We start from the raw sequence: 21,325 nt of genomic DNA on the forward strand, positions 1-21,325 counted from the left end.
GGAGCAAAAAGAGTAAGCCTAAAATAGTAATAATTTTTAGCCTAAAAAGGATTTTAGGCTAAAAAAACTGGTTTATAAAATCATCCAGATTTGCTGGCAAGCTAAAGAAAAGCTGAATAAAACACTTCTGTCGATCTGGCGATCCTTTTTTTAATCCGATCTTTCATCCCCGAGTTCTATGACTCGGGGAAACGATTGAAACAAATACTTAGGTAATAATTTGAACTGGCATCGAAAATTTTATATTCTTTTTCGACAGAAAAACAAAAAAGAAAGGAGCAAAAAGAGTAAGCCTAAAAGAGTAATACTTTTTAGCCTAAAAAGGATTTTAGGCTAAAAAAACTGGTTTATAAAATCATCCAGATTTGCTGGCAAGCTAAAGAAAAGCTGAATAAAACACTTCTGTCGATCTGGCGATCCTTTTTTTAATCCGATCTTTCATCCCCGAGTTCTATGACTCGGGGAAACGATTGAAACAAATACTTAGGTAATAATTTGAACTGGCATCGAAAATTTTATATTCTTTTTCGACAGAAAAACAAAAAAGAAAGGAGCAAAAAGAGTAAGCCTAAAAGAGTAATACTTTTTAGCCTAAAAAGGATTTTAGGCTAAAAAAACTGGTTTATAAAATCATCCAGATTTGCTGGCAAGCTAAAGAAAAGCTGAATAAAACACTTCTGTCGATCTGGCGATCCTTTTTTTTAATCCGATCTTTCATCCCCGAGTTCTATGACTCGGGGAAACGATTGAAACAAATACCTAGGTAATATTTTGAACTGGCATCGAAAATTTTATATTCTTTTTCGACAGAAAAACAAAAAAGAAAGGAGCAAAAAGAGTAAGCCTAAAAGAGTAATACTTTTTAGCCTAAAAAGGATTTTAGGCTAAAAAAAAGCTGAATAAAACACTTCTTGTGATGCAAAACCGCGCAATTTTAATAAGTTGTCTGAAATATTGCGTCAAAAATTGCATGAACGAATTCATAAGAAAATATAATTTGTTCGTGCCGTATATAATAGGTTATGCCACACTATTTTGATATTGATGACAATTATTTATCATTTACCCACTGTACAATCATATGCAGCGCAATAGCGCTGCCTAAGTAAAGAGCGATTTGGGCACAATGTATTATTTGTTTGTTTCTTTTAGACCAGGGCTTTCCGATCTGTCGATCCTTTTTTTTAATCCGATCTTTCATCCCTTTGTTCTTTAGGTGACTATTTACTTTAGATCTGCCCTAAAAATCATGTATGGATGAATGAATGATAGACTTATCTATCAACAAGTGAAATGACATCATTTTTATAAAATCCTAAAAGGGATTTTTTAATTTAAAAGTTTTTTAAATTAAAAAAGAACATTAAAAAAGGTAAGCAAAAAAAAAAGAAGGGTGGGGTGGAAACAGAAGTGAAAATATGCAAAAAAAAAGAAAATCTATCAACAAAATAGTTAACTGAAAAAAAAAAAAAAAACAGGTAAGACTATCATATATATTTATACTATTTGTACCTAGAATAGCATTGCATCCTATTTTTAGCCCTTCTTACTCTATATTTTTTAATATTATTTATTTAATATCCTCGTTAAATCTATTTATTTAATATCCAAGTTGAACATTCTCGATATAAGTTTACGATTATATTCTAATAGCCAAAGAAAACATTATAATTTTTTTTTGTTAGTGGGGATGTGAATTTTACGAACTTCGGCTGTTTAATTTGGCACTGGTTTAAATCTATATGGGTTTATGATGTATCTGGAATATTCCAAAACTACAATTTACAAGCAATATTTGCAATAAAACACGAGCCAAACTTTAAATATCAGAGTTTTAAGATTGAAACCCAAAAGTGATTTAAAACTTTCAATAGGCTGAGACACACCCTTAGAGGAGGACACTCCTTTTCTTGCACTTCTTGCTATTTTTGTATTTTATTTTTAGTTACTATCAATTATTAACACAAACTCAACATAACCACATTCCCTTCAAATGTTTCGGTATGATAGGGGGGGGGGGGGGTAATAAAAGAAATCCACAGAAATAAAAAATAAAACATTATCCTAAGAAGGGATAAAAAAAAGCATAAGTATAACATCATGTAACCTACTACCACCAACTTTGTATTCACTTCCTTCTCTAACACACATCAGTTAAAATAAAAATACAATAATAAAAATACCTATATTGGTTCTTTAATGCTATTCTATCAATTATTTATCCTATCAATTTAATCATCAAAATAATGTTTAGAAACAATTCTGTTTTTCAACGGCCTTTTAAATCCACTTACACTCCAACTACTTTTAAGATCCCCATCTTATGAATTCTATAACTTAACCCATCTTAAAACAAAACCCCCAACCTAGATGTAACCTAATTATTAACATAAATTTTATTTGTCGATCTTGTATACAGATGGTCTAAAAAATCATTTATTGCGGGGACATTTTATTTACAGTCGTAACTTTCTATATAACGTTCTTTAGAATGTTATGAACATAACGTTAATAACATTATTTGTGGTAACACAGTGGATTGCTACTCTGCTTGGCAATGCGGAACTTGGGGTTCGATTCCTGCTGCCGCCAGGATTGGCAATAAACCTGTTACCTTTCCCTGTAAGAAAAAGTCCCAGCAACTCGAATGTCGATTCGATGCCATATGCCGGCTATCAATGTATCTGAAGGATCTTTATCTTTTGTTTACGCATCATGTATCATGATAACTTAGTCTACTAATGATGTCATCTATTGTTGCCCGCTTATGTCATCATTAAAAAATTATATTCAGTACTTGGCTTAAGTTGCTTTTTGGGTCTACATTCACGAACCTTAGAATCTTCTTTTAATTATTATTTTTAATTATTTAATTACTTTAATTATATAATTTTTAAAATAAAATTTTTAATTGTTATTGCTTAAACTTTTTTAAATTATTGTTTAATTGTTTCATTATTTGTTTTCAATTGGAAAGGAAGCATGGTCTGAAACCAAAGATCAAGAACTGAGTTTGTCCCACCTGGGACTTTTATTTATAATAATCGTCACAATAAAAAAATTAATAAAAATTTTGGACTCACAAAAATGCACAAAAAAAATCATAAAACAAATTAACAACTAGTGTTATCATAAATAATCAAAAATAAAGTCGTCTTATAATTTAATAAAACTACTACAGTTCGGCCCCTCTTATGATAGACTAGACTTTTTTTCTCCTATCTTCTGATATACGGGTTACAGCGGTAGCTAACAACCTAGTAACATGGACGCCTGTATGGGGGGGGAGGCAGAGGGGGGCTCCAGCCCCCCTATGGCTGAATGATGCTGCCTTATATTTTATATTTTTGTTTTGAGATTTCTATTATACAGCATTGGAAGTGCCAATTAGACCAGCTAACCCCCCTAAAATTCAGCTTATGGGCGCCAATGCCTAGTAATAGACGATCACGTCCCATACTAAAAATAAAATAAGCCATAAAATAGCGTCAGATCGAAACACAAAGTAAACTATTAGAACCGTCTTGTCTGAAACTCCTATTTAGGAAACTTACAGTCTCTTAGCTTAAACAACAAAGAAAATATGTTGGCCTAAAAAACAAGAAAATCGGCTTGAACTACGATATTCTGCATCGACGGTATCTTTTTTTTCCGTTTTTTCTTTTTCCTGAGCTAGCTGGGGACTGGGAAATCATAGAGCTGTTTAATGGCTCATTTTAAAGGAAATTATATAAATACAAGAATAATTTTTTACGAAAAACAGCATTTTTATATAATCCGGGTTGCAGCGGTAGCTAGCAACCTAGTAAGAGACGATCACGTCCAATGTTAATAAATATAAAAACCCATAACTCCTAAAAAAAAAGTCAGATCAAAACAAAAGGTACACCATTAGCATCACTTTGTCCGAAACCCCTATATAGGAGACTTTCTGTTCCTTGGCTTGAACAGCAAGGGAAATATTTTGGCTTGAAAATCAAGAAAAGTGACAGCTACTACAGCATTCTGCCTAAATAGCATCTTTTTTTTTCTTCTTTTTTTTCTTCCACAGATAGCTTGGCACTGGAACATCGTAGAGAGTTGTTCAATGGCTCATTTTAAAGGAAATTATTGGTTTTAAAAATCTTTTGTATTTAAATCAAATTATTTTTAAAATAGAATCATTTTTTTTACGAAAAACTGCATTTTTGACGTCTTTTCATACTGCAGTCTTTTCAAAGATATTTGATTTTTTAAGCAATCAAACAGATCGTGGTAAAGAACTTTATAGTAAGAGTTACTCGTCTCAATAGTAACCGAAACTTTAAAAAACGAAATTTTGATACCAATAGATACATCAAAAGAATCGGATTTTTATGCTGATTTTAAATATGTAAGTTTTAACAAGTTTAGTCCTAGCCATTAAAAGTTACGAGCCTGAGAAAATTTGCCTTATTTTTGAAAAAAAGTTACAATAAAGAACGATCTCTTGCCTATACTAAATTTTATAGGCCACTTATATCCGGGTTGCAACGGTAGCTAGCAACCTAGTAAGAGACGATCACGTCCAATACTAAGAAATATAAAAACCCACAGCTCCTAAAAAAAGAGTCAGATCAAAACAAAAAGTACACCTTTAGAACCGCCATGTCCGAAAACCCTGTATAGCAAACTTTTTGTTCCTTAGCTTGAACAGCAAGGGAAATATATTGGCTTGGAAATCAAGAAAAATGGCAGCAACTACAGCATTCTACCTAAACGGCATATTTTTATCCTTTTTTCTTTTCCACAGACAGCTTGGCACTTTAAAATCGTAGAGAGTTGTTCAATGACTCATTTTAAAGGAAATTATGGGGTTAAAAACGTTTTGTAATTTAAACAAATTATTTTTAAAACAGAATAAACTTTTCAACTAAAAACTGCATTTTTGATGTCTTTTCATACTGCAGTCTTTTCAAAGATATTTGATTTTTGAATTATAATAAAGAACGACCTCTTGCCTATACTAAATTTTATACGCCACTTAATTATAGCACAGGTTAGTAATTCCAGAGAATAGCTTGGTACAGGAACATCATAGAGAGTTGTTCAATGGCTCATTTTAAAGGAAATTAATGGGGTTCAAAACCTTTCGTAATTAAAACAAATTATTTTTAAAATAGAATCAGTTTTCTACGAAAAATTGCATATTTCATATTAAAGATTAATCAATGACCTCATAATCGTATACCAGCGGTAGGATTTTAACCCGCGCCTCCGAAGAGACTGGTGACTAACACCAGTTTCTTGGACCACGCTGCCTCTCATAACTATATATGTGAATCCGGGTTGCAGCAGTAGCTAGCAACCTAGTAAGAGACGAAAGTAAGAGACCAGTCTCTTACTCACAAATTTGGACTTTTTCGCAGTTTTTTCCCTTAGAGGGGAGTGGAATTGGCCCAGTTTATTGTAGTTTCTTAAGTCTATTGTAGTTAACCAAGCAATGATGTTGCTTGGTTATTTGGTTTGGAATGGGGGTCAGCGACGTGACTCTGTAAGCCCACCCAGCTCTAAATGGGTGCCTGGAAAAATCTAGGGAGGGTAAACAGGAAGGGTGTGTAAAAGCACAGAATGACTAGCCCCCCCCCATTGCACTTCCTGGCTGAAAGGCCATCAAAAGGAGATCAGCACCGCTGGTAAGGACTGTTAAGTCTAATGCTGTGTTCTTTGCTTCTCCAAAAAATCACAAACTTTCCATTAGAGTTGAAGTGTCAGTTTTGATTCAATTTTTATGCACCTTAAAGAAAGATATGCTTGTCTACAGTAATAGGTTATTTCTTTCCTCTTTTCTTTCCTCTTACTTTTCTTTCTTTTTTTTTCGTTATTTCTTTTCTTTTCTTACCTCTTACTTACGTTATTTCTTTCCTCTTACTTTTCCAGGAACCCCAATGCTGGAGACAATCCAAATGGCATAATTACATGGTCTCAATTTTGCAAAGAGCCTTTGCCAGACCGGAACTTCACATTCTGGGAATGGTTTTATGCTATAAAGAAGCTCACCAGAGAACATTTAAGAGGCCCCTGGGTTGATAAGTAAGTCTGTATACACAACGAAAGTCTGTATATTTGCACATAAGTCTATACACATTTAAGGCTGTGCATGGCTGGCACTATATATTCTGGTAATGTTTTTGTGCTATAAAAACCTTTATCAGACAACAACTTTATGGGTCCTTGGACTAATAAGGAAAAATATAAATGAAAAAAGTTTATATAGATAAGTATGTATGCACGTGAGACTATACCAGGATCTTCATATCTTGGAGATGGTTAGAGATTATAATTGTTTTACAAGTCTAAAAGTGTACAATTTTAAAACGAAAGGCTGAGAGACACCGAAAAAACTGGCTGCTGTATGACAAGGCCGTTTCCAGGTCAGGGGGAGGGGCTGAGTGGTTTTGGGTTTGACCCCCCCCCCCCCAAAAAAAAAGTTCGCCTGACTCGTAAAAATGTAGCAAAAATGAATATAAACAAACTTTTGATGCGTTTTTAAAAGCTTTTCGCACCCCCCCCCCCTGAAAAAATTCCTTTTTTAACCCCGCCAACCCCCCACCCCTTCCCCAGAAAAAAATGGATACGATTCCTAAAATTCTCCTGAAAAAATTCCTTTATTTTAAACGGATTATCTGGGTCACTTCCACGTTTTCCCACTTAAAAAAGAAAAAAAATATTGCTATTCATAATATGTGTGTTCTCGTCTTTAAATATTTACGATATTTAGGAAATATTGAACGATATATATTATAATATTATATTTATATTTTACGTAAATATTATATTTACGTAAATATTATATTTAAGAATATTTACGATATATAGAAATATCGAACGTCATCTTTCTCTTTATCAAGTAAGATTGGCAAACAGCTGTTTTTAAAGAGTATCGAATATTATAAAGTTTTTTTTTCTATATTTTCAGTTAGGCCGTATGAACACCAAGGGTGCCGGCAGAAAATTTTCCAGGGGGGCCAGACGCCAAAACAGCAGTTGTGGTTGGGTGACAGTTTAGTTGGTTTAGGGCACCAAACTACGACTTTACCCCGAAGAGGACGGATTTGCATTCAATTTAAGATTCTGAGAAGCTAATTAATTTAAAAGTATCAATAAATATATTTTAGGCTTCCAAGTCGCAAAAGAAGTAATACCACACGGTGGTAGTGCTGGATTCAACCAAGTTGATTCGCTTTATTCGTATTGAAAATAGGCTACGTTTGGTGATCTATAATTGCGTATCAGCTATAATGAGGGGGGGGGGGAGTCATTGTTTAGGTGGGGATAGGGTAGATTCCTAAAAAAGTACTTTTTAAAGGACAAACTGCTTACTCTGCATGAGGCTTCAGATAAATGTTGAAAAAGGGAAGGGGGGAGTAGGAATTAATTAGAATGTTTCTCTATACAGCTAATATGTTACATTCCCATAGCACAGACGTGGAAAAGGCAAGGCAGGTCATCATCAGCCCCGCCATGAAATTTCTTTGGGGTGGCAAATACTGCTAGCCGTCTTGGCTAAGTGGACGTGCGCTGGGTTGAGAATTCTTTGTCCAAGGGGTATGGGTTTGATTCCTGGCGTGGCTAGTTATTTGGTTTGGGACGCTGGTCACTGGTGTGACTCTGTAGGCTTAGCCAGAGTCGACCCAGCTCTAAATGTGTACCTGGAGAAATCTGGGGAAGGTAAGCAGGAAGGTTGTGCGAAAGTACAGGATGGCTGGGCCCATCCCCCCATTGCACTTCCTGGCTAAAGGGCCACGAAACGGAGATCAGCACCGTCGGTTTGGACCTTAAGGGTCTAGTGCCGTCATACTTACCTACTACTTACTTACTTACAAATACTGCTAGGAACTTAGTTTTCAGCAATTTTCAATGGTAATATTTTTCTTTTTGTATTTATATGAAGTACTTCAATGTATTAAAAAAAAAAATATGTAATATATTTATGGATAAGAAAATCCTAGTGCAGAGGGTGTGATGGCTTCAGTTATGTAGAAGATCAAAAATATCACAGAATTTCCATCCATACAAACAATAATCCTCCTTTTCAGCCAACCAAAATTCTTCAGTATTAACACTAACCAGGACTTTTTACCAAAATTACTATCCATCACCAATTTTTTAAGTATATTCAAATTTTATCCAAAATTGAAATTGCAAATTTAAACGTAGAAGGGTACTAAGCAATGTACAATTTTTGATTTACACATTTTAAAAGCAACTGACCAGGGATTTAAGGGACCGGTACCTCAAATTATATCTTGGTTTGGCCTGGGTATGATTTGGAAAACAATCAGAAATTAAATGAAAAAAAGAGCTTTTCAACTGAAAGCAGGGAACAGATTTAAAACTTGCTCCTTACTTTAGTTGAAAAACCTTTCATATTTGTTTAATTTTGTTTCATGAAACTGTAAAGTATTATGAATACAATACTTTTGGTAATACTGTTCGGATTTTGATAAGTAATCAAACAGTTCGTGGTAATGAACTGTAACTTACTTACAGCGACATGGCTCAATAGTAACCAAAACTCTAAAAAACGGAATTTTTGATATCAATAGATACATCAAAAGAATTTGCTTATTATGCTGAATCCAAATATATTAGTTTCATTAAGTTTGTTCTTACCCATCAAAAGCTATGAGCCTGAGAAAATTTGTCTAATTTTCGCAACAAGGAGGAAATACCCCCTTGAAGTCATATAATTTTAATGAAAATCACACCATCAGATTCTGCGTATCAAGGAAACCTACTGTAGAGGTTTCAAGCTCATACCTGCAAAGATGTGGAATTTGTAATTGTTCCCAGAAGAAAAATCACGGATGCGTGTTCATTTGTATTTTTTTTTTTTTTTCCAGGGGTGAGCGTATCGACCAATTGTGCCTAGAACTTCGGGATAGGGCTCATTCTAATGGAAATGAAAAGTTTTTGTGGCCTTTAACTAACCAAAAAAATTGGAGGATAACTCGACCACCTCTCACTTTACTTTTTTTCCCAAAATCGTCCTATCAAAATTTTGAGATAGCTTTTTTCTTCGGCATAGTTGAAAGGCCCAATAACTATGTCTTTGAAGATAAAATGACCCCCCCCCTTACTACCCCTGGGGAGAGGTTAGTCATAATAATCGCCCTTTGTTTTATTTTTTATTGGGATGCATGCATACATTTTTCGGGTGAGGAGGGGAGGACGAATTTTCTGCTGGGAGAATTTTCAATGGAGAGGATGGTTTCCAGGGGGTGAAATTATCACAAGAAATTTTATACTGGTTGAATTTATCAGAATATATATACGAAATTTCTTTATATGTCTTGCTTTCTCTTTACAGATTCAATTTTACGCGTGAAGATGTTAAGGGTAATTTTCCAGGGTAAATTTTCTCCAGGACTGAATTGTCCAGAGGATATTTCTATGGGGAGGGGCATTTTTCCGTGGAGGTGGACCCAGGTATCCTGGCGTTATTTAAAAAACGATCTGGGATAATAAAAACAAGTTTTTTCAACTGAAAGTAAGGAAGAAGATTAAAACTTAAAACAAACAGAAATTTATTACGCATATGAGGGGGGTTGCCCCGCCTTCAACATCTCGCTTTTATGCTAAAGTTTAAATTTTGTCCCAATTCTTTAAAAACAATTCCTGAAACACAAGGGTCGTTTAATTAGAACAATAAGTAACTTTTTTTTGAAGTGCTAAAAAACTGTAGCTTGAAGAGCGAGGTGTTGAGGAAGGGGGCAACCCCCCTCATATATGTAATAAGTTCTGTTCGTTTTAAGTTTTACTGTTGCTCCTTACTTTCAGTTGAAAAAACTTGTTTTATTTTCTTTATTTAATGAAGCTTAGAGACAAAGAATTTTATAAAGTCAATGGAAAAAGTATGCCAATCAAAGTATTCTCTAAAGGCAATGGAAAAAGTATGCCAATCAAAGTAAAAGTATTTAAAAATGAAAAAAGTAAGTAGCTACAAAAATGCACAAAACAAAAGCCTACTTACAAAAACTAATATATAAACTTCCAGTATTAAGTTCTTTTGAGCAATGCCGATTTGGTTATCAAACACCAAAATATTCAATGCCTTTAGACTCAGTGTTTATAAAAAGTAACGCATTATCAAAGTAGTTTGTTCAAAGTAAAGCATTAAAACTAAGATTAAGAAAATCAAATAAAAATATTTAATTCAATATTTTTAATTAAATTTTGAATGCCGAAAACCAGTAATTTGACACCTTTGTACTTTTTAACTGTAAAATTTAAACCTTTTTCAAAGTGACAAATAGATAAATACAATCACTCCTAGAAACAAAAAAAAATGATAATAAAACACAAAAATGTATCTGTTCAGGGGGAAAAAACAGAAATTCTTAGAATTCCGTTCAGGGGAAACATTTCTGATTATAGTGGTTTCATATATCAGCTCATGGGTACTCTTGCAATGCAAGCAAAAGTTGACGGCAGATTTTACCGAAATTGTCCCTTATTAAGTTGTTTTCCTTGTGTTTTCTATAATTATACGAACTTCCTTTTGTTCTAATAACTGCACTAATTACTAATAAACAAATTCATATTTAAGATCACTATAATTAGCTGATTCTTTGACTCAATATTATCAATAGTTAGGCTCTTATACTTTCCTTATTGACAAGGATCGTTATTTACTTACCATTCACTACTGTGAAGAATTTGTTGTTTTTTTTTTTTGTTTTTTTTTTTTACTCCAACCAAATCATATAGAAAAAGTGTTTGTGAAAAACTGGTTAGGGGTTACTCAGTCACAAATTAGAACTTATATTTTTCGTTATTATGGGTCAAAATCTATTGGCACGTAGCCAACAATGGGGCAACAAATATTTTTTCTATGGTTTTTCCTTATTCTGCTTTTTTCCATTGGTTTCCTTATAATTACTTTATAGTCCCAAACTTCCAGGGGGAGGCATGACCTCCCTGCCCCCTCCCCTTGCCGGAACCCATGATGAACACCATCTGGGAAGGTTTTGTTTTTACCTTTAAATTGATTATTAAAAAAAAAAATTCGTCACGACATGGATGACGGTTAATATCGGGATTAGTTGAAATGTGGAAATGCATAAAAGATAAAGCTGTATTTTTTTCAAATATAGACGAAAATATAAGTAAAGACAAAATATGGATTAAAGTGGAATCGACCCATCGTTTAATATAAATTTCCTGCGTATTATTAAGTAAGATTTTTGTCATTACATTGTTTTCTCCAGAAGAAGCTCAACACATGAGCATTACCATAAGACACTTATAAGGCCTGTTAAACTCGTATTTTTGTATGTTTCATAGTAACATGATACTGCTATGACTTAAGACATATCTTTAAAGTTGCCTGGTGCCATGTTTTATATAAAACAATTACTTTTAATTTGCTGTTTGCATCCAAGTTGTCATTGATAATTACCAGGGTCGGATTTTTATTCGGGAGGGTGGGGGGTGGTGGTGTTGGAGGGGTTTATCAGAAGATTTTTGTTCAGCGGTTAAGTTCCTAAAGGATGAAGAAGGTGGTTATCTCCTGAAGACTTTATCTAACAGTCTCAAATAAGGTTATTTTTTATCTGCATTTTTTACACCAATTTGTGAGTCGCAGAAATATTTTTTTTTAGTAATAATTTTTAACTGCATTTTAAGAATTAGTTTAGGAAATAAGAGAAATATTGCGGAGGAGGGGGGATTCTATTTTTACTTTTTTTTTCTTCTTTTCTTCTTTAATTTTTTATTTATGAAACTTATTATGTGTATTTTTGTTTACTATTTATTTAGAGACGGATATAGAAGACGGAGAATAGGAAAAGGAAATAATTGCTTTAATTTTCGGGTGATTCCAAGTCCACAGGAATTTTGACTCTTATTGCTTGAATATGCCACTTAAACAATAGATTTTCATCCAAAAGAACTCCCAGGAAATACACATATCGATCGGGGGGTGGATGGGGGGACTTTGAAGCCTATTGGTGAACGAAGCTCAGTTATTGGGTGACAGCTCATACCTGTTCGAGAAAAATCAGAAGGTACTACTTTTTTACAGTTAAAGCTAGTAGATTTACGTCAAACGAATTGAAAATCTTCTCAGTCATTGCTCGAAGCTTTAAAATAAGTGATAATTTATCCGAAGCCGCGGCACCTAGAGTAGAGTCATCTGAAAATGCCATTATTGGGTGTTAAAAAGCCGGTAGAGGTCTTTCACATAGATGAGGAAGATGGTTGGTCCAAGAATAAAATCTTGGGGCACTCCGCATTCAAGTTGGAACTTGTGCGTCTGTATCTTCCCTTGCAATAGATCTGTCAGTGAGGTATGAAGAGAACCAAGACAAAGCTTCCCCACGCACACCAAGATGAGAAAGCTTACCAATGAAGATCTTTTGTGTAAGGCTGTCAAAAGCTTTCTTTACGTCAAGTATAATGGCTACAGGATTAAGATTAAAATCTAGAGATTTTCGTATAAGTAGAATGCTAGGCACGAAACCCAAACTGATGCTGATGGTATTTTTTTTTTACTTCAAAAAAACTCATCAGATGTTTGAGCATTGGCCTTTCAAATATCTTAGAGAACACGGACAGAAGAGAGCTTGGCCTGTAATTTCCAGAGTCCTTGGGATCACCTCCGTTAAGGAGAGCTGTCTTTCGACAGAAGAGAGCTTGGCCTGTAATTTCCAGAGTCCTTGGGATCCCCTCCGTTAAAGAGAGCTGTCTCTTTAAGACTTGCCAATTTAAGACGTTGAGGAAATACTTCTAGTTGAAATGACTGGTTAATCAAATAGTAAAGTGGGATGATAGTCGATGGAAGGATATCTTCGATTACTTTAGCAGAAATTTGGTTAAAACCTTTTGAAGAATTCTTCAAAGACAAAACAATATTCGTAATTTCCTGCTCTGTAATCTCCTCAATCTGTATGAACATAGTATGTTTTGATTTAGTTCAAGCTTCCCCTCAACGTTTCCTCAGATGTTTATTTCAAAGTCCTCAGCTTGGTAGTACTCACTACGGAAGCAGTAGTTGTAGTGGTAGTAGTAGTAGTAGCTGTGGTAGCAATAGTAGTAGTTCTAGTAGTAGTAACGTGCAAGCATTGGTTTTTTGGTCAATTGATTATCTCCCTTATCATTCCCTTAAAGTTCTAAATTAATATACATAGTCATTCCTGAGTTATGCCCTTTTGACGACTCATGTGTGCATAACGTGTATTGATTTAGTTCAACATTCCGCGCAACATTTTCTGAAAGACTCACCTGAATGCCGTTCGTCTTTTTTGAAAGTAAAGGTCAAACATGCCCACCTTTCTCAATAACGTATACCTTCTTACAGCCCTTGTCCTGATGGCTGTAGGGGATTTGACATCACCAAAAGCATATTTACTTGACCTTTTAACAATCTTCAACAAAATAGCTGCCTCAAAATTTTGATTGGATGTGTTTATGGAAAGGGTGGGCTTAGGGAGGGGGGTCTTCCAGTCGCTTTTGATTCTTAAAAAGGGCATTATAACTTAGTTTTATAATCAACTGAGCCCTATACGAAGTTTATACGACCACCCATTTCATAAAAATTGGATGTGTTTATGGAAAGGGTGGGCTTAGGGAGGTGGGGGGGGGGGGTGTCTTCCAGTCACTTTTGATTCTTAAAAAGGGCATTATAACTTAGTTTTATAATCAACTGAGCCCTATACGAAGTTTATACGACCACCCACTTTATAAAAACCTTTGCCCCCAGGGCATAGCTTATAACCCTTGTCCCTTGGTTCCGGGGGATTTATCAACCTTGAGGCATTATTATGTGTTTCTTTGAACCATTTTTAACAAAATGGCTATCTTAAAATTTCTATAAGAGGCATTCCACAAAAAGAGGGTTTTGTGGGATGGGGGCGGGCTAATTATCCTCTATCACTTGCGACTATTAAAAGGGAACTAGAACTTTCAATTTTCAATTAAATGAGCCTCCTCTAAAGTCTATACGACCACGCCTTCCATAAAACCATATGTGTCCCCGGGGCATAACTTACATCCTCTCACCCCCAGTCTCTGGGGTTAGTTTCAACTCCAAAGACTTTGTTATATGATCTTTGGACTATTTCGAATAAAATGGCTATCTCAAAATTTCTTTTGGATGCATTTGGGGAAAAATAAGGCGTGGGGAGGGAGGGGGGAGCTAGTTCCCCTCCGATCAATTTTGGCTCTTAAAAAGGGCACTAGAACTCTCAATTTCCATTCGAATGAGCCCCTTTTGAAGTTTCTACGACAACTCCTTCTATTCGACGTGCCTTGGTCAGAAGATGCAAAGAAAGAAACAAAAAAAATAATACATTATGGCAACATCGTTCTTCACTTAGGACACGCTATTGCGTTGCCTATGATGAATGAACAAATAAATAAAACTAAGGGGAAAACCTGTGTACCATTCATAAATATTGATCGTTTCTTTTCAGCATTGTCTTATGCTGACATTGCTTATTACTCTTATGTTGTTGTCTTATCAACTCAATCTTACGTCTTATATTGATATTGGGACATTGTCTTATAACCATGTTGTGGCTCAGACATAGCACTAATTGACAACTAATTGAAAAATTAATAACAGTAATTGTGAACTAACAACAGTAATTAAAGCTGCTTTTGTTTGCAACTGCCATTTTTAATCTTTTAAACGCCTCAAAGTGTTTCTTCACTCAAGGTTAGCAAATTATGGGCTTATTACCACAAGCTGTTTATGATGGAACTGATTTCCGTTTCACCTTCTTCACCACTTTTTTTCGTTAATAGTTTAGTTTCCTCGGTTTTTTTTTGTCTTGAATGTTTTTTTTCTTTCTTTATTTACTCTGCTATTTTAATTTCTTAAGGTTTCATGTAGTTCATACATGTAGCGTATTCTATTGTTTTTTTTGTTCTTTTTTTCGTTATTCTCCAGAAGTGGCGTTTTTGTATATGATGTGGGTTAAAAGTAAATTATTATCGTTATTATTATAAAGGTAAAAATATTCAGTCTATGAATTTTCTTGATTTTACCAATCTATTCCAGAAATCTTCCTTTCTTATTTTGAAAGCAGATAGGTATCTCTTGCCCTCTTGATAAATTGTACCCAGTAAGGATGGGAATCAAGACCGTATCCAGGATTTTTGTTCTGTAGGGGGGGGGGGTGGTTTAATAGTAAACTTTACAAAACGCATCAAAAATTTATTTATATAGAACTTCTTTTTACTTTTTTATGAGTTGGAGAAGAAAGTAGGGGGGGGGGTTCAAACCCAGTATCCCCATGGATACAACATTGGCAAGAGTACATGGTGAAGTAACCTCTGTCATCTCAAACTGCAGCCTGCAAGTGAAACGTAAAGAAAAAAAAAATAGTTCATCCAGGCCGATTTGTAGCATGTGACGCATCAATAGATATTTTGTGGGAAATAAATTAAATAGAGGGTCCCCTTCCGCGTCGGCCCAAGCGAAACTTACCACAATATTACAAAAAAAGCCTGACATAAAACATACCATTGTACACTGCTGCCTGTCTTCTCTTCAACGAAGCTGTAGGAGAATTCCCCCCCCCCCCCCAGATCCAATTTTTCCGCTCCTTTTTAATCTAAGCTTTTCGTCAACAAGTCTGGGGGCTCCTTGTAACTCATTTTGACGGTTTCTTCACCTAAAAATTAAAGTGTTCTTAGTGCAAAGGTCTATCACCGAATCTCTACTTTTTTAATCAGGACGAAAATTTTTCGCTAGAAACTGAAATCATAACGAGGGCTACAGCCCATAAGCAATTACCAACCGCCCATATTTTGCAATAAGCATTAAGCAATTAGCAATAAGCAAATTACCAACCGCGATTCTGTTAAAAAATTGCCTAAAATTAAAAGGAAGAAAATGAAATATGCATTTGAAGTCCCACGCTATAGAACAGGACAGTTTCAATAAGGAAATTCAAAAGTGCATCTTCCAAAAGTTATATTTTGCAATTTGGCCCCAACTTGGGCTGCCAAGACACCAAAACTATTTTTTTCGACCGGCAAAGTGATTGTGAATCGTTTTAGAATATGGATGGAATCAAATGATTATATGAATATCGACATCGGAGCATCGTAATTGAGGAGAAAGAAATTATGTTTCACCAAGACTTGCGCCAACTCAGAGCTCGTCGGTTAGCATGGTGAAAAGTCAAGAATTATGGTTTTGACTTCTTGACCTACCTTCTTACTCATCAGATCTATTCTCAGGCGATTACTTTTATTCCCCAGTCTAGTTCCATGTTTAAAGGAAACATAACATTTTTAATTAATTTCATTTTTGTGTTCCTGGCCTCCCTCAGGCCATTCAGCGTGTCCCCAGGTGACGATAGGGGAACGCCCTACAGATATGTAGGGTACCTCCATAGGAGGCGCGGACCAAGGGGGGACCTTGTCCCGTGGGGGTCCATAATAGAAACTGGGGCACCCTCGCCCGGGGTCATAAATACAGGTGGAGGAAGAAGAAGGCCCCTCAAATATACACTCAAAAGGACCCACTGGTTTGTCCACAAGTCCCATGAGTTACAAGCCTTCTCCCAGTAAAGGGTTAAATTGCATGGTGATGCAGAACACCATCGCGGTCGAATCCTTTATAGGAGGACAACTGCGGCAGGGCGTAAGATCCAGATCTATTGACAACGGTCTCTGCAAAGGGCTGCCTCGACCCTTTTGGGGTACCTGCAAGACTGGGGACCTTGCGGTCAACTATATTCCTACTTAAGGAGTGGCGCACATCGAGGAAATTATAGCCTAGTAAACGACACAGCATTCGCACGGGATTCTGACTAATGGACAATTCTTCTGGGCTTGGTATGTTTTGACGGGCGTCTTCGGGCTGAAAATCCTCTTCCTAGCTAATTTATCTATTATGGGCTACCTCCCCGTAGTAGCATAATATTTGTAGGCATGAATATATAATGAGTCGGAGTTAATAGGCTTGAGATTGTCTGTGCAGGATTTCGACTCTTGTTGATAGAAGAGCATCGCCAAGTGCTGAACAACATGTTGTGACTAAGATGGGCCCAGGATTGCACAAAGCCTCCATTCATGGAGGTCCCAGGGACTTCTTGCTGTCCGCTTCTCAGCCGGCTTAAGCACTTCGGTGTAGACTTGAGAAGATATGTGATCCCCATCATGCACTGGTATCCGGGATCATTTCTTTTCCTGAGGCCAAAATAATTTCAATGATTTAAAGAACATGAATATTGGAACTTGGAATGTTACAACGTTAAAAAATGACTATTTTATCGACATTTTGACTGATGAATTCAGACGATTTGAACTGGATTTATTAGGAGTTTCAGAAACTCATATCCCAGGGGTAGGAATCATGAAATTAGGTATATAGAATTTGTTTACTCAGGCAGGAAGGATGGGGTACATAGACAAAGAGTAGGGCTCATGAGGAATAAGAAAGCTGCTAAGTCTTGTTTAGGTTGGGACAGTATTAAAAATAGGATATTAACTTCTTATTTATGACTAAAAAGTTCAGGTATCAGTTATAGTAGTATATGTCCCTGTAGAACCAATTGACGGAGATGCTAGTGACTCAGATGAATTTTTCTTACAGTTACAGAAGCTAATGGACAAGGTCCCAGGTAGAGATATGATGTTATTAATTGGAGATTTTAACGCCCAGGTCGGTAGAAATAGATGGTATCCTAGCCTAGGTGAATTTGGTGTAGGAAAAGAAAACAGTAATGGATACATACTTTTGCAATTTTATAGGTATAATAATCTAGTTATAACCAATACGGTGTTTGGTCATAAAATGGCTCATACGTTAACATGGTATTCACGTGATGGCAAGACAGCAAACCTTATTGATTATGTTATAGTGAACCGAAGACTGGCAGGATCAATACAAGATACTAGGGTATATAGAAGTGCCGTTATTGATATTAAAAGTAAAGATGACCATTTAGTAGTGTTAAGGGTTAATTTAAAGCTGAAATATCGGAAAGGTAACTACCTCCTGGGAAGTTATGATGTTGTTAGACTCCAGGATGAGAATTTGAGAGACGTTTTCCAGGAACAGTTGAATACTAATTTTGAGAGTTTAAAATTTGATAATGTGTAAGATGTTTGGAATAATTTGTGAAGTTGCTGAATATGTATTAGGGAAGAAAGCTAGAACTGCAGCTAAGAATATTAGTGAAACAACTGTACATTCAACAGAAAGGAGAAAGGAATTGTACAAGAAATCGCTCATAGACAGATCATACAAAAACAAGAGGAATGTCAAGAAAGTGGAGAAAGCTCTGAAATAGGAGCAAATAATATGTGAATTAGAGGCCATGGATAAAATTGCCGAGGATCTGGAAGATGCAGCTAGAAGGCATAATAGTAAAATATTGTGCTGGCATGTTAACAAATTAAGAGGGAGTAGTCAATCCGGACTTGGCCCAGTTAAAGATAGGAATGGGGCAACAATTAGCGGTAAAGGAAAAAATAAAGAGAGATGGGCAGAACATTTTGAGAATTTGCTAAACCGAGAGAGAGTTGCAGGAAAAGAGATAGACGAAAAAGAAAAAGTTTCTGATACCTTGGATGTGAAGGAAGATTTGTTTTGTGATGAGGAAATAGCAACTGCAGTAAAAGGATTAAAAAATAATAAGGCTCCAGGTGCTGATAGGGTGGTAAATGAGTTTCTTAAATATGGTGGCTCTGAGGTTAAAAATAAAGTTACTGAAGATTATGAATATGATTTTTCAAAAAGGGGAAGTACCTAACAGTTTTAGAAAAACCTTAATTAAGCCACTTTACAAGAAAGCTGATAAAAGTGAGTGTGGTAATTATCGAGGCATTAGTCTGGTCTCTGTAGGTAGTAAATTACTTACTAATATGATACTTTTTAGACTGAAAGATGCCGTAGACAAAGTTTTTAAGAGAAAAACAGTGCAGTTTTAGAAAAGGTAGAGGATGTGTCGAACAAATTTTCAGTCTTAGGCTAATAATTGAGAAGTGCCTGAGTTTTCAAGCACCTTTGGTCCTCAGTTTTATAGATTATGAGTAAGTGTTCGAGTCGGTTAATAGAAGAGCTTAAGTAAAGTAGTTATCCTTGTATGGTATACCAGACAAATACATTAAAGTGATAAGTGCTATGTACGAGAATAGCACTGCTGCGGTTAAGGTAGGAAATGAGGATAGCTGCTGTTTTTTTATTAACTCAGGAGTTACGCAGGTCTGTGTTCTATCCTACTGTATATGGGTTATTTTGATGGATTTTGTCTTAAGGAGCACAGGAAAGGTAATGGGAGACCACAGAATTAAATGGGGAGCGAAAAGTCTCCTGGACTTAGATTATGGTGATGATTTAAGCATCCTACATGAAAGTTTGAGCAAAATGAATATGCTTTAAGACGTTTTACGAGTTCAGGCTGCTAGAATTGGCTTGAAAAGTAATGTTAAGAAGACTAAGTCACTAAGGTTAGGAATAAGTGAAGATGAAAAGGTGACGTTGGGTAATGAAAAGATTGATCAGGTTGGCAGTTTCACTTACCTTGGTAGTATTAATAGTAAAGATAGTGGAATCAGGGAAGATATTGAAATCACAATGGCCAAGGCTCAGGGTGGTTTTTCACAGTTAAAAAAAGTTTCGACAAATTGAAAAATAAGTCGGCAAACCAAGATTAGGGTATTAGAAGCTACAGTGATGACAGTGGTCAAATATAGCTTTGAAGCATGGACGCTCCGAAAAGCGGATGAAGGTTTGCTAGATGTTTTCCAGAGAAATTGCTTAAGGATTGTTCTGAGTACCCGGCTGACTGACCGTATTTCAAACAATAGGCTATACGAAAAATGTGGTTCAATACCGCTCTCTAGGGCTGTAATGAAAGAAAGGTTGAGGTGGCTAGGGCACGTTGTGCGGATGAAGGATGACAGATTGCCGAAGATTGTTCTTTTCGGCCAACCGTCTAAGGCTAAATGGAAAGCAGGTCGTCCTCGTCTGGGGTGGGAGGACGTCATAAAGAAAGACTTAAAGGAAATGGGAACTTCGTGGCGGGTGTAAAAAGGGAGGCTTTGAATGGATTGGGGTGGAGGATGAGCGTGCGTAGCTGTGTTGGCGTCAGGTGGCTTGGTGCTGCGGTGAGCTGTTAGTAGTAGTAGTATTTATTTAAATCCTAAAAAAAAGAAATTGTTTTTTTTTGTTTGTGTGGTCATTTAAAAAGAAACCTAAAAAAAAATTGTGTTTGTGTGGTCATTTACTGTTCCGGTTAGCGTAAGCTCCTATTGTATGTTGAGTTGTTTTGTTCAGTATCAATAGCATGTTCATTTAATTTTGTTTTAACTTTTGTTAATAATTTATTCCTAAAAAAAGGGTGAAGTACCCCACTAATTTATATTCCCTATTTCTTGAAGCATTATTCATGGGTTCATAAGTCGAAATCAGACAGTCGATATGCTCAAATTACGTCCTCGTGGAACATTTATGCTAAGATATTCTGATTCAGAACTGGGTGGAATTACTATTGCCTGGCATGGAGGTAAGAATCTTTTTTTCTTATAGAAAATTTGGAAAGTTCTATAATCCAGTTATAACTAATAATGTATTTTACCATAAAATGGCCCATGGGCTAACATACTGATTTAAAAGCTAGTCTTATTGATTACGTTATTTGCGTTATTTGCGAGGTATGAGCTTCGGTGATATAGAATTTATTTATTCAGGTGGGGAGGACGGGGTGCATAGCCAGGGAGTAGGGCTTTCGATGAATAAGAAAGTTTCTAAGTTCTGCTTAGGTTGGAGGGTTCTAATAATAGAATTCCAGATGCTGGTTTTACGGCTTATAAATGTAAGGTGTCAGTCATTGTAGTATATGCCCCTGTAAAACCGACTTACGGAGATAGTAGTGACTCCTATTAATTTTACTTACAGTTACAGGAGCAATTAGACAGGGTCCTAGGTAGAAATATGATATTTTTGCTAAGAGATCTTAACGGTCAGGTCGGTAGGAATAGGGATTGATGGTATCATAACCGAGGTAAGTTTTGTGTAGGAAAGTAAAATAGCAACGGTTATAGACTATTGCAATTTTATAGGTATAACAATCTAGCTATAATTAATACAATATTTGATCATAAAATGGCCCATAAGTTAACAGAACACTCGCAAGATGGTAAGGCGACCAACCTTATTGATTATGTTATTGTAAATTGATGACTGATAGGTTCGATACAAGATACTAGGGTGTTTAAGAGTGCTGTTATCGATGTTAAAAGTCAAAATTATCATCTAGCACTATCAAAAGCTGATGTAAAATGAAATCTACGAAAGGTACCTGGTAGGATACTAAGTAAGGGTATCCGGATAATTGCCTGG

At 35.7% G+C, this 21,325-nt stretch overlaps 1 protein-coding gene across 2 annotated transcripts in view; it reads left to right on the forward strand.

The window, feature by feature from the left end:
- The window catches only part of Stat92E (Signal transducer and transcription activator Stat92E), a 176,938-nt gene that overhangs the window by 135,177 nt on the left and 20,436 nt on the right, over positions 1 to 21,325 (forward strand). For both annotated transcript variants that reach the window (XM_089106763.1, XM_089106762.1), the window contains exons 13-14: positions 5,899 to 6,051; positions 20,365 to 20,489. In XM_089106763.1, coding sequence (XP_088962889.1) covers positions 5,899 to 6,051; positions 20,365 to 20,489 — 278 coding nt within the window. The remainder of the gene's footprint in view (positions 1 to 5,898; positions 6,052 to 20,364; positions 20,490 to 21,325) is intronic.

This window comes from Artemia sp. Qi Xiang Cuo, chromosome 21, assembly GCF_049724085.1.
Source record: "Artemia sp. Qi Xiang Cuo chromosome 21, ASM4972408v1, whole genome shotgun sequence".
Classification (NCBI taxonomy): Eukaryota; Metazoa; Arthropoda; class Branchiopoda; order Anostraca; family Artemiidae; genus Artemia; species Artemia sp. Qi Xiang Cuo.